The 14599-nt window shown below is 42.4% G+C and overlaps 1 protein-coding gene across 1 annotated transcript; it reads left to right on the top strand.

The window, feature by feature from the left end:
* Positions 1–250: 250 nt before the first annotated feature.
* Positions 251–12567, top strand: LOC104507441 (pecanex-like protein 2; the record flags this gene model as incomplete). Its single annotated transcript, XM_010148722.1, has 5 exons — positions 251–287; positions 1161–2450; positions 10784–10931; positions 11100–11245; positions 12424–12567. Coding segments are annotated over 5 exons (1719 nt in total), but the record flags the coding sequence as incomplete, so codon positions are not given.
* Between the last annotated feature and the right edge of the window lie 2032 nt (positions 12568–14599).

Here is a 14599-nt window from a genome sequence, read left to right as displayed (position 1 = left end):
CCCCCTCCTCCCCCCAGATATCACACACAATTGCAGTGATGCAGTTTGGAGCAGGACTGTTCTAGAACCATCTCGCTCACCCACTCCTTGCATTTTGTGCAAGGTACATGTCCAAATTTCAGTGATGTTGAGCAACTTATCAATGTTGTAATTAACCTTTGTTTAGATAGCTATTGCATTGATAGATGTTTTTTCCAACAGAGTTTAATAAATACCCATGCTGATTTTGTGTGTTTGTTTTTATTTTTAGGAGCTGCCTACACGGGAAACTATTGAAGATCTCAGAGGTATCTTAGAGGCTTTATAAATCACTTTACACCTTTTTTCGTTTGTGGCAAGCAATGATAATGGCACAGAGGACCCCATGGCAGGTTCTCTTGTTCCTTATGTTAGTAACTGAATGGGAAAGCTCGAGAGAACAAAATCTCAAGGGAATTTTAACTGGCTAAGCTTTCTCAGCTGTTAGCCAAGCTGTTTGGGATGCAGCCTTTTCGTGAATGTGAAAGTAGCCCTCTCCGTTTTGGCATGGCAAGATGCCAAAAGAAGGAGCCTTTCCCACATGTTCTCGGGAAGCTCTGTGCCTCTGGGAAGCGTTAAACCAGGAAGCCAATGCTCTGATTGCATCTTAAAGCCCTTAAACATCTGACTGTAGACTCCTGTTGTGATTGTTGGCCTCTAGCTCAACTCCAGCAGTGTGTACTCCAGCACACCTTGCTTTGCCTACAGTTCCAGTGCTTGAGATGTCTCAATATATTATTATTTATCTCCTTTTAGTTAAGGTTGATCACCATATCCTATGGGACCATTTAGGAGCTGCACAAAGTGCTGTAACAAACTTTTTCTGCGCTGCCTTATTCTTTCTTTTATCTTCCGCTAAGTGGGGCTAATTCTTTATAACACTTTAGTTTTCCTCTTAGCTGTTTCTTGAGCTAGTTTGCTTATTTAATTTAAATAGATATGCTGCTTCAACTGTACTGACCTGGAAGTATCCCAGCTTTCTTTTATAGTAAAAAGATCCTTGCTTAGGAACTGTTTTAATCAGCTACATCACGTGTGCTTCTTTTGCTCTGGATCAGATTTTTCTAGCTAAAGATCATGCTTCAGTAATGCACAGTGTTCATGTTTGTGTGACCGAAGACCCATATGGGGTTTTTTTTTAGGTGTTATGGTATTAGAAGACCAGGCTGCGCAGCCAGAATCACCTACCTCACCCTGTATCAAAGCAGATGTCTTACCTGTTTCTACAGCCTCTGCTTCAGGTGCCACCATATCAGCAATAGTGACAAAACCAGCTGCTATTGAACCACTTGGTGGTGATGGAATAAATGAAAAAGGAAGGAATGGGCAGCCACATGGACAGCATGCATCTCAAGATATTCCTGTGGACAGAGAGATAGCCAAAAACTTCTCCAATATTTCTTCATCACAAGGTGATATTTTAAGGACTGGATATTCTTCAGAGCCGTGGGACAGTGAAAATTCAGTTATTTCAGACCATTTGTGTAATCCTAAAAGCTACAGAAGAGGGAAATTGCCAGATGGATCGCCACAGACAGGCTTTACCAGTAGCTGCCCACAGTGCAATGCCCTTGCAACCCATGATCCCGAGCATGTGGAAAGTTCTTGCAATGGTGATAATACCCATGAGGACCTTGATTGCATGGACAGCGAGACAGCTGTTGCAGTTGTGGACAACTCTCTTCCTGGAGACCAGCTGTGTGAGCCCATTAAAATTGTCATCACGATGAGTACTACACCACACACCACCCTCAGTGACCTAGCGGGCTCTGTCCACCTGAAGGCTCTGGGAGCTGAGAGAGCCGGCTCAGCCCTTGAGTCTGATATAGTTGCAGCAGGTTGGCCAAATCAGCAAACTCATGAGCAGCTCAGAATCCCCATTATCACTTTTGACCTGTCTGATGACAGTAAAGGTAAGGCTTGCCCAGAAGTTAGCAGAAGCGATAGAACTCCAGAAGTTCTAAAGGCAGAGCTGTCATCCAACCAGTGCTCTGGCTATGAATCCGGTGATGCAGTAAAGGAACACAGCAGCCCAGCAGTCTCTCCTTTAGAAACTAACACTTGTTCAGATCCAAATCGGGAGAAGGCTTCTGAAAATGTCCAGACCGTGGATTTAACTTCTAAGGAAGACTTGGAGAACCTGGACCCGCAGTCCTGTAGAACTGCTCATGAGAAGAGGCACATGCGGGTGCTGAGCGTAGACAGCGGGACAGATGTGCTTTTAAGTAAGAATTTAATGGAAGTGTCTGACAAAGAAAAGACCTTGCCAACTTCTAAATCAGATCTAGAAGCTAAGGAAGGACAGGTGCCCAATGAATCTAACTTTCTGGAGTTTGTCTCCCTCCTGGAATCCATTAATACCTCAAAGATGAAGACATCTAGTCAATCCACTGTCAAAATGGAGACGACAAAGGAAAACGGGCTTGTTGGAGGTATGATGGCTGGTTTACAACTCTTTCTGGAATAAAGAAGTTGTGCCTAGTTATTTGCAGCAGCTTAGCCCGAGTTCTGCAGTAGGGCAGATTCCCAGAGGAGAACTGGTTTCGCTAATAGGGCCAGGGAAGGGCTGGGCTTGATGGGACGAGGTGATTTAGTAGAAGTGTGTTAGTGCCAGCTGCAGTTCTTTGAATATTTTTATTTTCTTTAAGATTCTCCTTTGGAAAACCTAATGCTGGGTTTGGTATGTATCTGGTGTTCTGTATTGGAATAGCATGTATGTGGCAGGCCTGGATCATTGGAATACCAAAAATGTCTTACAAAAATGTGTATAGGTACAGTATTGCACCTGCCCTTGCTCATCTTACTAGGTGCCTGTTGTCTGTGTGTGTCTGTATGTACGTAGAAAGCTGGAATTATCACTCATGGTGGTTCAACTTTTAGCTGACCAGTGAGTGTGCGCACATATTCCTAAACGCTCTGCACAGTTGTGGGTTGGTTTATAATGTAAAGAAAAAAAATCACATATTTGTTCTCATTAGGTAAAGTTTTTATTTTTAGTTGCTTAAAACTAAAATATTTGGCTTTTGAAGAGGAGAGTTTTGTGGTTGTTTTGAAAGAAAGCTCCAGTATTTTTAATGAAAAATGTTATCTTCCCATGCAGGTTCCCATTTAATCAAAAGGGCTTTTATTAAAAACAAATTAAAAAACCCTCAATGAGCTAATTTTAAAACCTATATGCAACTCAATTTACAGCTTTTGTATAGGAATATCTGGTTTTAATCAGCATTCTCATTGCTGTTGCCGAACTCTGTGACCCCTCTCTGTTGGCAAGGAATATTGTTTGTAGTGTCTTTAGCAGCTCCAGAGGCAAAACTAGCAGGACTGTTTCGTGAGGATGTGAGATACAGTGCAGTGAAAGCAGGTGCAATCTCCGGCTACTTGCCAAGTGGTCGAGGCAATCGGTTTAGAAGATCTAGACCAAAGTGAAATAAGACAATGTGTGTTTTCTCCAAAATGTTTGGTTTACCTTAGATTCTATAATAAGCCTGAGAGGATGCAACCTCAATACTGATTTTGCATGGAAGGTAAGAAACTTAACGGTGCTCAGCAGAACAGCTTGGCGCTCCTGTTCTATAATGGTATCCCTGTCCATGGACAGGCTCCAGGGAGTGTCTCATCTCTGTCTCATTCCCACAAGAACCTTCCGTTACATGCAAAAGGCACAGCTGGTTGCAAAGTTTGTCAACTTTTTAAAAAACAGATGTGAAATGTCTATTTTTGTCTTCTTTTAAAAAAAAGTTTATTTTCTCAGTGTCACCTACCTGTAGATTCTATTTACCTTTCACTCTGCCTTTCCCAAGTCTTTCCTCTTGTATGTCCTATCAGTTAGATTAGACCCATCTCATTCCATCCTTCACTTGCATCCTTTTTTCCTTACACTTTATATTTCTAAATCTGTGCCTTCTCTTCTCTGTTCATCCCTTCTCACTTTAGCCGCTCTACATCTCTCCTGTGCAACCTCCTTGTTTGCCTTCCTCCTTATACTGCTGCTCTCTTTCCCGTTCTTCCTAGCAACACGTGTTGTTGCTTTTCTAGCCTTTTGCACTCTCTTGAGCCTGCCTGAAGCTGTTGCCCCCCCCCCCAGCTTGCATTCTTTTCTATACTTACCCTCCTCTCCATCCCCTAGTCAAATTTTGCTCCTCCTAGGCCTGGTGCCCCTTTTCTGGTCCGTCTTACCCGTCTCCCGCCTTCTCAGAGGGTTTGTTCTGCAGAGCCGTTTCTGCTGTGCTCTGTCAGCCTGCCTGGCTGACTCCAGTCCATGCTCTGTGGTTTCCTAGGACGTGCTTTTCACTGGAGCCTGCTCAGCTGAGCCCAGATTGCCCTGCTGGGTCCCCAGGATGCCAGGGGTCGGGGGCAGGCTCACACACAAAACAAGGGTCATGGCGAGGAGATAGCCATCCTTCTGTGTGATGTGGCTTAGCTGGAACAGAGAAATGATACAAATTTCAGAGGTAAGTTTAAATGAAAAAAAAGAGTGCAGCTAATCTAGGTACTTGGCTTTCAGACAAGTACCCTCAGATAGCATGAATGGGGAAGATTGCTGCATGAAAGGAAGCACTGGGTTATCAGAATAAATCAGACACAGTGGCCAAAAAACCCCGAATTGGACTGTAAATTTTATTAGTATGTGTGTAGTTATTGTGCTTTAGATCTGGCAAATGAGATTCTTCTTAGTGGAATCCAAGATTCCGAAGAAACAGGAGGATTCTGCTCTTCCCTCAAACCAAGCTGGATCTCCTACTTTCCTATTTTCTTAAATCCATGTGTTTGTGAGGTGGTGAAGCTGAGCAGCACACATGTGTAATGAAGCGGCCATGCTTGTTGCCGGTGTGGGCCCGACGAGTGCCACCCTGGGAGCAGAGCAGGGCTGGGAAGAGGGGTGCCTTGCCAGAGCGGGGATGGTGGCTGTGGCTCCTGGCACTGCCAGGGGTCTCCTGCACCTCGGACTGGCACTGTGAGAAAAGGGAGATTCAACCTGACCTCTTCCAGCTAGGGAGAGGTAGTTCAAAGGCAGTTATTTTTAGGAGCAAGTAGGCTTTGTTTTCTAGCCTAGTCAGAACGTGCTGTTTGCTAAAATAAATTACTGTCATTACTGGCGGCTTCCCCACAGTGAGACTGGATTTTGGGAATGAGAAAGCCTATAATTTGTTTACAGCCTTGCAATTACAAATATGCTTTAACAAAATAGCATCTTAGAACAAATCTGAATAAACATTATTTCCACATTAAAGTGGTTGTTTCAAAAAAAAAAAAGTGTGTGTGTCGGGGGCAGTACAGAGCAAGTCAAGCAACGCACCGCTTGTTTTGAAGGAGGAGGTTGGTTGTGTTTATTTTTTTGTTCTTTTAACCTCGCAAACCGCCTAATTGGCAAAAGCTAATAATAGATGCCTGGTCCAAAGGAGCATGAAATGCACCGCACAAAGGTGTTTATTAGGCAACGTGGGAAACTTGGTGAATTCCTGGAAAGCTGAGTATTCAGGGCTGTAAGAAGGCTGGCATTTTGCATAATTTGGAGAAGGCAGGGAAACGTGCTCATCAGAATGGTCTTGGGAGTGAGTGAATGTCATGGCTGGGTCTTTGTTACGGGTGCTCCCTCCACATGCTTGGGAATTGTGCGGAAATGGAAGATCCATTGTCTGGACTATGTAAGCCTTCGCCAGTAGATAGCTCAGTAAAATGCAATACAAGAACGTTAAAGCCTTGCTTAACGCTACCAAGGATGCCAGATTTAACATGTTTAAATACAGGATGTAAAAAAGCCATCTCTAAGAGCTATTCGGTTGCCACCCCATCTCCTCTAGACCGTGAGAAAGTACCACTGACACTTGCTAAAAATGACTCTCGGGCAAGTGTCCCTTCAGTTTTGCATCAAACTCGCACTGCCCACGTAATGAAAGCCTGTTGAAGGGCAGCTGCAAATGCTCTTCAGCCTTGGAGCTGCATAAAGGGAAGGTGTGTTTACTGGTCGGAGTTGGGCTCCTCCGGCATGCCTGGAGCGGAGTGAGAAGCGTGGTGTACCAGACCCATGCGAGGCAAAGGCTCCTGTGTGTCCCCTCCGGCACAGTTGACTGGTAATCTAGGACAGGCGATGTTCTCACGCCGGGTGCAAAGCCCACCTTGGGAGCGGGAGGGACCAGTGCGGAAGAAGGCAAACCAGGACTGCGTGGCCTGAATTTAGGTGTTTTGCAGGCCCTTTTTAGAAAAAGTGCTCATCATTCAGGGCACTGCATAAACCACAACCTCGCATGAGTTCTTCTGGATCCCAGGCAATTACCCTTCTATAAAAAACTAAAACATTCCTGTGGATATTTTTAGACTCCTCAGGTTTTTTCCACTACATGAGAGAAAGAGGGCTCTTGCCTGCCGTATAATCATGGGGAAGAGGGATCTTGTGCGTTGAGTCAGCAGCCCAAAGGATAGCCGTGGTGGGAGGCGACAGCAGGGGTGTTTGCTGGCAGGCAGGTGGCACCTAGGACTCAAGGCCCTGCCAGGCACCGGCTCTCCTCTCAGAGCAGCTGTGTGCCATCCCTGACTCATGCCAGAGAGAAACCATGTGGCATTTGATGTCCCTCTTTGGATGGGGAGGAAATGGGGTGCAGAACTTGGTTTTCTAAATCTGATACTCGATGTGTAAGGTTTGATGGGTTGAGATTTAAAAATTTCAGTCTTTAAATCAAAGGGGTAATAGTATGTTTTATGACAAGACTGATACTTGTAAAGAGATTATGAGTTTATTTCAGAGGTCTGTGTTCTGACATAATTGTTAGGAATAATCATTAGACCACTTACCTGAGACCTCAGAAACCTTGATTCTTATTCCCAGCTCTACTGCTGGCCTGGGAGATTGTTTTGAGCAAGTCACTGCTATGCTTAAATCTCCCTGTCTTGTAACAGATACAGTGAATATCATTAGCTTTTCCTATTGCTTGAGGTTTAATGTGGTAATGCTGATTAATGGATAATCCCATGCGCTTCTCCAGTGCCCATGTTGACTTTTTATAGCAATTCTTGGACTGTGTCAGGTTCCCTTGGCACTCCTGATGTTTGGTGGGTGATCAGCTTTATTTAATGTCAGATTTTTCTTTTATTGTATCTGTGGCATAGTAAGCAAATTTAGGTTGAAAATAAAGTACATAAGCTAGATGTTTCTGCTAAAACAGTCTGTGAAAAAAGGGTGGGGAATGACCTTAGGATGTATTCTCCAAGACAGTTTACAACTCGCAGAGCTATTGTTTCATGCTGGTACTAACAAGAGTATAGAGCAATTTGAAATCAGTTATCTCTGTGACCAAATGGGCAGTAAATATATTTTTAAGTGAAACTTTCTATTTTGGAGCATAATGTTGTGGAAGGAAGTAGATTTTGTAGCAGAGCAGTTAATGAACAGTAGAGACTTAAGCTTAATTAGCTAAATTCTGCTTGACCAGATTTCAAACCAGATGGCATTTGAAATTATGACAATAGTGGCCTTTTAATGTACAGGAGGGAGTTGTAGAGGTTGGAATAGGGATATACAAGATGAGGGAAACCATCTGGGAGTTTCTGGAGAGAGGGCATAAAATAGTAAAAAAATTTTGGAGCAAAGGTACAGAGCAATAAAGTTTCATTTTTGTTACCTAATAATAAGGCAACTTCCGAGTTGAGATAACCACCTGTCAGTGTATCATGATTACTTATGTACAAAGGCTGCTCCATTTCAACTGTGCAACTGTTTTCAACCTCCTCCCAATTTGGACCAAAGGTTTGTCTACAAAGATGATTTGGGATACCTAAAATCTATTCCACAAATGAAGAAGTTACATGGCAAAGGAAATTTTGGTAGTGTAACTGCATTTAAATTAGGAGCTTATTTGTCATTGTTGGGATGTTATATTTTTATAAGTAGTGTTGTTCCGCTATTACAAGCCTTCAGTGAAAATAATGTTTACAGGGAGTATCTTATACCCATATGAGACATATAAGAAGTGTTTATCCTGTTAAGGATTTTACCAGAAAAACTGAAGGGTCTGTCTTGTGCTCAACCAAAATACGAGAATGGTATATAGACCAAAGTTTTGTGGTTTGTGCGGGACTCTTGCAAATTACCCTTCCTCGAGACTGACATAGCCATGAGTTCTGATAGTTGTGCCTCAGTATCTGGGTCATGTGGCACATAATTGCCAGATCAGTAATGAATTTACGTGCAGAGCCTGGGCCTGAGCTTGGAGCTCCTTGGGAGCCCAGCTTCATGTACGCGGAGGCATGTGGAGCGGTGGCTCAGGGTGGATGGCTCTGGTAGGAGGTCACAGGGAAGGTGCAGGTACACTGCCATGTGCTTTTTACTCTTCTCTTGCTCTTGGGGAGGTTTTTTTCACAGTGACTTGAGCTTTCCCAGCCCGATTTCCGTGCAAGGAGTGTTTGGTGACGTAGAGCTAATTACGTACCCTGGCAGAACACTCCTAGTCTAGACGCCTCTATCTCCGTTTAAATACAGAAGGTGTAAGTCACTTGGAAGAGAATGAGTAGTCATCTTGCAAACCAGTCACAAACCCCTCATGGCCCACCGTGCCTGTGCTGGAAGTACTCACCACCTTGGTGTGGTCTCATTGGCATGTAAAGCCTGTAAGAAGCAGTATGTTTATGTTTTTATTATTATGACTCTTTACCACTGCAGGGAAGAGAAGTCTGCAAGGCTTGTGGTTTGGAATGAAGAGAGAGGCATTTTCTAAAACCACTAGATAATCAAATTAAAAAATCTTTTTAAAATTGTTCCAGCCCTAGAGCTAGTTTTGGGCAATATGGGACCAATTAGATTATTAAAACCACAGTTTCTGATCTCTATCAATTGCTCTTACAGCTAGAACAGCCCAAGCCTTTAGGAAGGTGATTTCAATTAGGTGTCTGTGGCTCCGTCACCTCCCTGAGGTACAATTACATCATAAAGGGGATGCTTCAGTAATGCCACAGTTAAATAAGGCACAGTTTCTACTTAAAATGGGGTTTAAATCTTTAATTAGGAAAGGAAAAAAGTGTTGTCCACTCTCCTGGGTTTTTTTTTCCCTTAAAAAGAAGAAAGTAGGTCTGAAAGACCTATTGAATTTTGTCTCTGTGCACAACAGATACAAAAAAAACTTCCCTAAAGCAAACTTAAGCGCTTTGTATTTATTACACAAGAAGTCAGGATCCTTAGTCATCGCGTGCTACAGAAAGAGAGCAGGAGATGCAGAACATGGGCAGTGATGTTCTGAGATCCTTTATTTTCCCTCCCCCACCTTGTAGAAGCTGAAGGAATGCTACTGTTCCAAGCAAGAGTCACACCGTGTCTTTTATCCCTACTGGGATTCCCTCCCAACGATGTGGTGGTACAACTACAGTTGTTGTTTTGCTTGTGGATCGATTCTCGCCCCCCCAAGTAAGCGTGAAGTGTCTGCAGGGAAAAGTGAAAGGTGGTTATATGTGAGCGGCTGAGGCTTTAGGGTGTTAGAGGGGTGTGACCTGTGAATTGAAACTGGTGCAGAGATGTCTTAATTCCTGAAGGTAGGTTGGTTTGTAGAAGTAATGAGCTGTTATATCAGCTGGTAGGGTTGAAGGAAAACAAGACAGATGATCTGAAAGGTCTGCCTATGCAAAAGCTTGTTTGCTTTTTTCAGTTATGTCAGTTTGTCTAATGAAGTATGTTACATCTTTCTACGAGCCTTGAATCTGTTTTATCCTTAGACCATCTTAGCTATGACACCACTATTTCTTAACTGTTGGCTCTTGCAAGTTAGGATGGTAATTGTATTGGTAGGAAATACGGTTTAACAAATGAAATTCTTTGTGGGGGAAATTTCTGTGGTGTTTTTCTTAATTAAATTTGTAAGGTGTTTAAACAGCAGGTATTGCAAGAAGTCTGAGTGAGTACATTTCAATATACCTTATTCAGTGCAAGAAGCTACAGGACTCACTGACGCATTTCCAACAAGCACCACAGAGCATTTAAAGCATTTAGTTGTGCGACTGCACATGGTGGTGATGCACTTCAAAATCTTAACAGACAGTTTCAGTAGTTACAGTCAAAGCACAGTTGAAAAATGCTTTGCTAGTCAACACCGAATGTCAGTAACTACAGGAGACTATTGCTTGAAAAGTTGTACACATATATGTAAGTAAATGACATTCACATGTAGAGAGGTAATACATAGTTAAAACAGGTATTTGAAGTAGTAGAAATCGGACAAGTCTGTCATGTATATTTAAAAACCTATAGTTCTGTATTTTCCAAGGGTAGGAAAACCTACTGTGAAATTGTTTAGCCAGTTTGTCCTTTGTCCTGCATCAGGTATGCGGCTGGTGGGGAAGACGGATTAGGCAGCTACCTGCTTTCCCATCCAGGAGCTCTATTTCCTTTGAAGGTGCTGCGTTCTCTTTTGTAAAAGGCAAATGGGCCAGTGCTTCTGCGTTTCTGCTGCCAGTATACACAGCTTGGGAACAAATTACAGGTCCCAGGGAAGCAGCCTCTTACCATTCTAGGTTAGAGACAGATTGCTTCCCTCTGAAACAATAGGAGAAGCAAAGCAGAAATTCTCTTCCGTTTGTCCTTCGCTTCACGAAGCCTTCTCAGATCAGAGTACCTCTTCATCCAGATTTCTTTGATTGTATTGTTTTAAGTAATTTAATATTTTCCATAAACCCAGTAATTACTGCAGTGTTTTAGCTTTTCTCTTTTAGATTCTCTTGTTCAGTAGTTAATGAATGAAAGTCTCATCTGCAGAGAGTGGCTCCACTTCACTGCCCTGTTTTCCAGATAGCCAGATGACGGAGAGAAAAGAAGAAATGGTGGGAACAGAAAAGCACTGTGAGCAACTTCCTAAACAGGAAAGATCAGATGCACAAAGCCAAGATCGTGCTAGTACTAGTCCGGTGCTACCAGAGTCTGCCAAATTTGCAGCACTGTAAGGCCAGTTTACTTTACAATTTTGTACTTCAAAGATATGATGTAAGCTGTTTTGTTTCACTGAGTAGAAATGACATAAACTTTTAATTAACCTCTCTTTCTTTTTGTTTTATTGAGAACAAGAAAAAAGTTCCTCATAGTAGTTTTGAAACATTTTTGTGTCAAGTTACCAGGGCAACAGGCAAAGGCAGATAATCTACCGGGTAACTTCTCAGCAAGACAGTTCTGTCTTGCAAGTAATAAGTGGACCTGAGGCGTCTGTGCAAGATGACCTTTCCGTGGATGCAATGCACGTGTTCATAGATGAAAATGGTGAGTTTCTGCAGCTGGAATAATTATAACGTGTGAGGAAATTTCTTAAAAAACTAGATGCCCTGGAAGGATATTTCTCTTGTCTGATTACATGTTTTTCTGTCTACATGAAAGAAAAGGGCTTAGTAATTTAAAGTCAGATCAGCAATAACTAGAGTTTTCAAAATCCACCAGCAACCCTCACAGACCTGAGTCTTACGCCGTGCATAATGTTTGTCTTCCAAACATCATCTTTAACAATTGCCAGCTGGTCCAGAAGATTACTTCTGTCTTTGTAGAAGAACCCCTGGTGCTTTCTGGTTGGTGAGGAGTTTTACACTGGCCTGGCTGGGCAAAATGTTCCTCCTTTTTGCTGTTTTGTTCTTCAGCTGGATGAGACTGAACTCTGTCTGGTAACATGGTGGTTGCTCTTGTTCGAAGTTGTGCTCTGTTACCCCTCTGGAGAGAATTAATGAGTGACCTAGTCTTGCCCCATGCCTGTGCATGGTATACCGCTGATCCGCAGCTATTCCTAAATGCTGAAGCTGTAAGGTGCTTGGTGGTGGTTTGTTTGAACTCTGTGTAGTGCCCTGTGAGGTACCAGCCCGTACCTCTGTCCCCAGAGCTATGTTTCCCTTAAAGCTGCCTTTAACCCCAGTGTGGAATGAGTGCTCATGAGTTTGTGACCCCTGAGATGCTTCGGTTTTCTGCCAGTTCCTCCTGGCCCTGCTTGCAGCCCCTGGTGTGCTATGAGGCTAAGAGCAGCAGTTGCCAGGCAAGTGGATAGCGTGACCTCTGGGTCAAGGAGCAGTGACCCATCACTTCATACAAGGAGGGAGTAGCGGTGACTACACTTCTAGCAGGGTAATTTTCTGCTTTGTACCTCCTGAGCTCACCTTTGTGAACTGAGAGAAGAAAAATCTGATGATTTCACACTTTATAGTGAACTTGTACTGATAGCTGGCTTTGCATTTACGTACCTTTGACATTATCACTGTAACCTCTGTGTTTGATTTGTCTCAGGTTGTCAGTTGTTCAAATGTTAATTTGCTTTCTGAAGTCTAAAGTAAGCCCAGTGCACAGACTGAAAACTACATTTATAAATGTGCCTGACCTACATTGTGTTTTTTATAAACTTTGTAAAACAAATGATCATATTACTGAGCTGATTTTTTTTTTCCCTTCTGTATTTTCTAAAGGGGAAATTAGATCCTGTTATTTAAAGGCTGGCTGTCAGAAGGAAGGAAATTTTCGACATCAGCTGTCAAACTGTGATTGTCTTTCAAATGCTCAGTAAGTAAGCCCTTATTTTTAGAAATGTTAAAAGTTTTCATTGCTAGAAGCTATGAAACTGATTGTAGCTGTGAAAGATGCATGTGAAGAGGAGTTCTGGAGAATAAATCTGCCAGCCTATTCTAGAGATATCAAAGCATGCGTGCTTTTTTGTTTTGTTCTGTGCTAAAACAGTGACTGCTTTGTAAGAATATTGATAAGGAAAAGCGAAAAAGAAAACCAGAACTCTATCCAGTGTGCTTTCTTTACTTTCTGGGAATAGCCGAAGTCAAGTATGGTGATCATAAATAAAACTAAGTAGGACTGTTAGCAGCTATTCTCTCAACCTTGTCTTGCTCACTTCACATGCCCGTGGGTCCTTTGTAAGTTTTTAGTGCTGTGTCACTGTCAGCCAGTGACACTGCTTCCTGGGGATTCTAGCAGTAGAGCCTGTCACAAAATCTGTACTGATAGTTAGCCACTCTGGAAAGGTAGCTGAACAATTTTCTTTTTTCAGAGGTCTTTTCAGAGTGATCCACATAAATCCCACATTCCTAACCCTGGTTTCCACACTGTCCTATGTGATCTGTTGTTTCCATATCTATAAAAAAGAGTTTAACTATTCATATTAATTGATTTTGGTTTTCATGTTATACAGTATTTGGAAAAGTTGAGTTGAGGGGGTGAGAAGGGTCCTTGTTAATAGTAAATACTGTTCTTCAATTGTTTGGCTTTCAGTGGGGACTTGAGAAAAGCTTGGGACTGTGGTAAGAACAATATTAGCATTTTGGGTAGAATATTACTGTGAGAGACATGAGAATAATGCTTCAAATAGTGTGTGAAGATTAAAAAAGATAATTTGAGTTTATCTACAGTAGAAATGTTCTGTCTGTCTTTAGCCAAGTTAAAAAAAAAAAGCCAACTTGGTAGTCTAGTTTTGACCTAAAATCCAACATTTTACTTGGGCGCTATTTAATTCTTTGTTTCACCTTGCACAGAATATTCCTGTCCTCCCCCATCATATAACATATAATCTCGAAGCTGTCCTAAATTCAGAATAGTTTGCTGGCCCCTGAGGTTCATCAGTCAATCTGTGTGTTGTGGTGTTTTTTTTTTTTTTCCTCCCAAAAGAACAACAATCTTCCTTCTCATATAAAGTCCTTCTGAATGTGTCTTTGCCAGATGCTTATGTGACATCTCTGTCTTCCTGTACCATGTTACATGCTGGTTTTTTACTTATGGTTTGTAGGCCTCTAAGGATGTAAATTATGTTTGAGGAGTTTGCTAAATGTTGTTGACAACAGCAAGTTCAGATATCCTCTGCAACCATTTACACATGTTTAATTTCTAAAGATCAGCACCTTTGCTGGAAATCAGAGTACAGTGGGAGTTCAGACTGTGGAACACAGAAGAAGGCAAACAAGATGAGTGGGTTCCCAGGACTGTTTCCTTATGGGTGTCAATGGGAAGTCAGAACAAGAGCTTTTCCAAGGACAGAGCTGTGTGAAGGAAAGTACAAAGCAGAAGTTCACGTGAAAAACAAGGAAAGAGGACAAAGGAAGCACATGTAGTGTGCCTGAGTTGTTTTTGCAAGGGCAGACTGTAATATGGTTAAGCCAGCATCTTTGTGTAGAATGAAGGGTAGCATGGGAAGGAAAGGGTTTTTGTTTCTTCAGGTGTTCATCAGCTAGTAATTTTATATTTAGACAGTGTGGAACACTTACAGTCTATAGAAAATGGAGAGGCAAGTCTTTAGGAACGTTCAGGAATGAGGGATGATTCCTTCCTCCTTTTCCCTGTCCCCACCTGCAGGTATGCGCATCACTCATGTCAGGTGTTTCTTATCCATGGTTAAAAATAAGCCAGATAATCACAGTTAATAACTAATGATCTTTGTATTACCAAAGCAAAAGGCAAATAGAATAAAATAAAGCACAAGTTGTAATCAGCGGTCTCTGCAGGTACAGTCTCTTCTGTATGTCTGTACATGGAGAGCTCTTGACAGAAATTATTCCCTTGAGGGTGGGCCCTCCTCTGATGGAGATGTTCACTGGGCGAGTAGTCCGTACCAACAGGAGATGCAGCTGTTATCACAGAATGGTT

The sequence above is a fragment of the Eurypyga helias genome, unplaced genomic scaffold (genome assembly GCF_000690775.1).
Source record: "Eurypyga helias isolate BGI_N326 unplaced genomic scaffold, ASM69077v1 Scaffold43173, whole genome shotgun sequence".
NCBI lineage: Eukaryota > Metazoa > Chordata > Aves > Eurypygiformes > Eurypygidae > Eurypyga > Eurypyga helias.
Note: the sequence above shows the minus strand (reverse complement) of the source record. Positions and strands in the feature narration are given on the sequence as shown.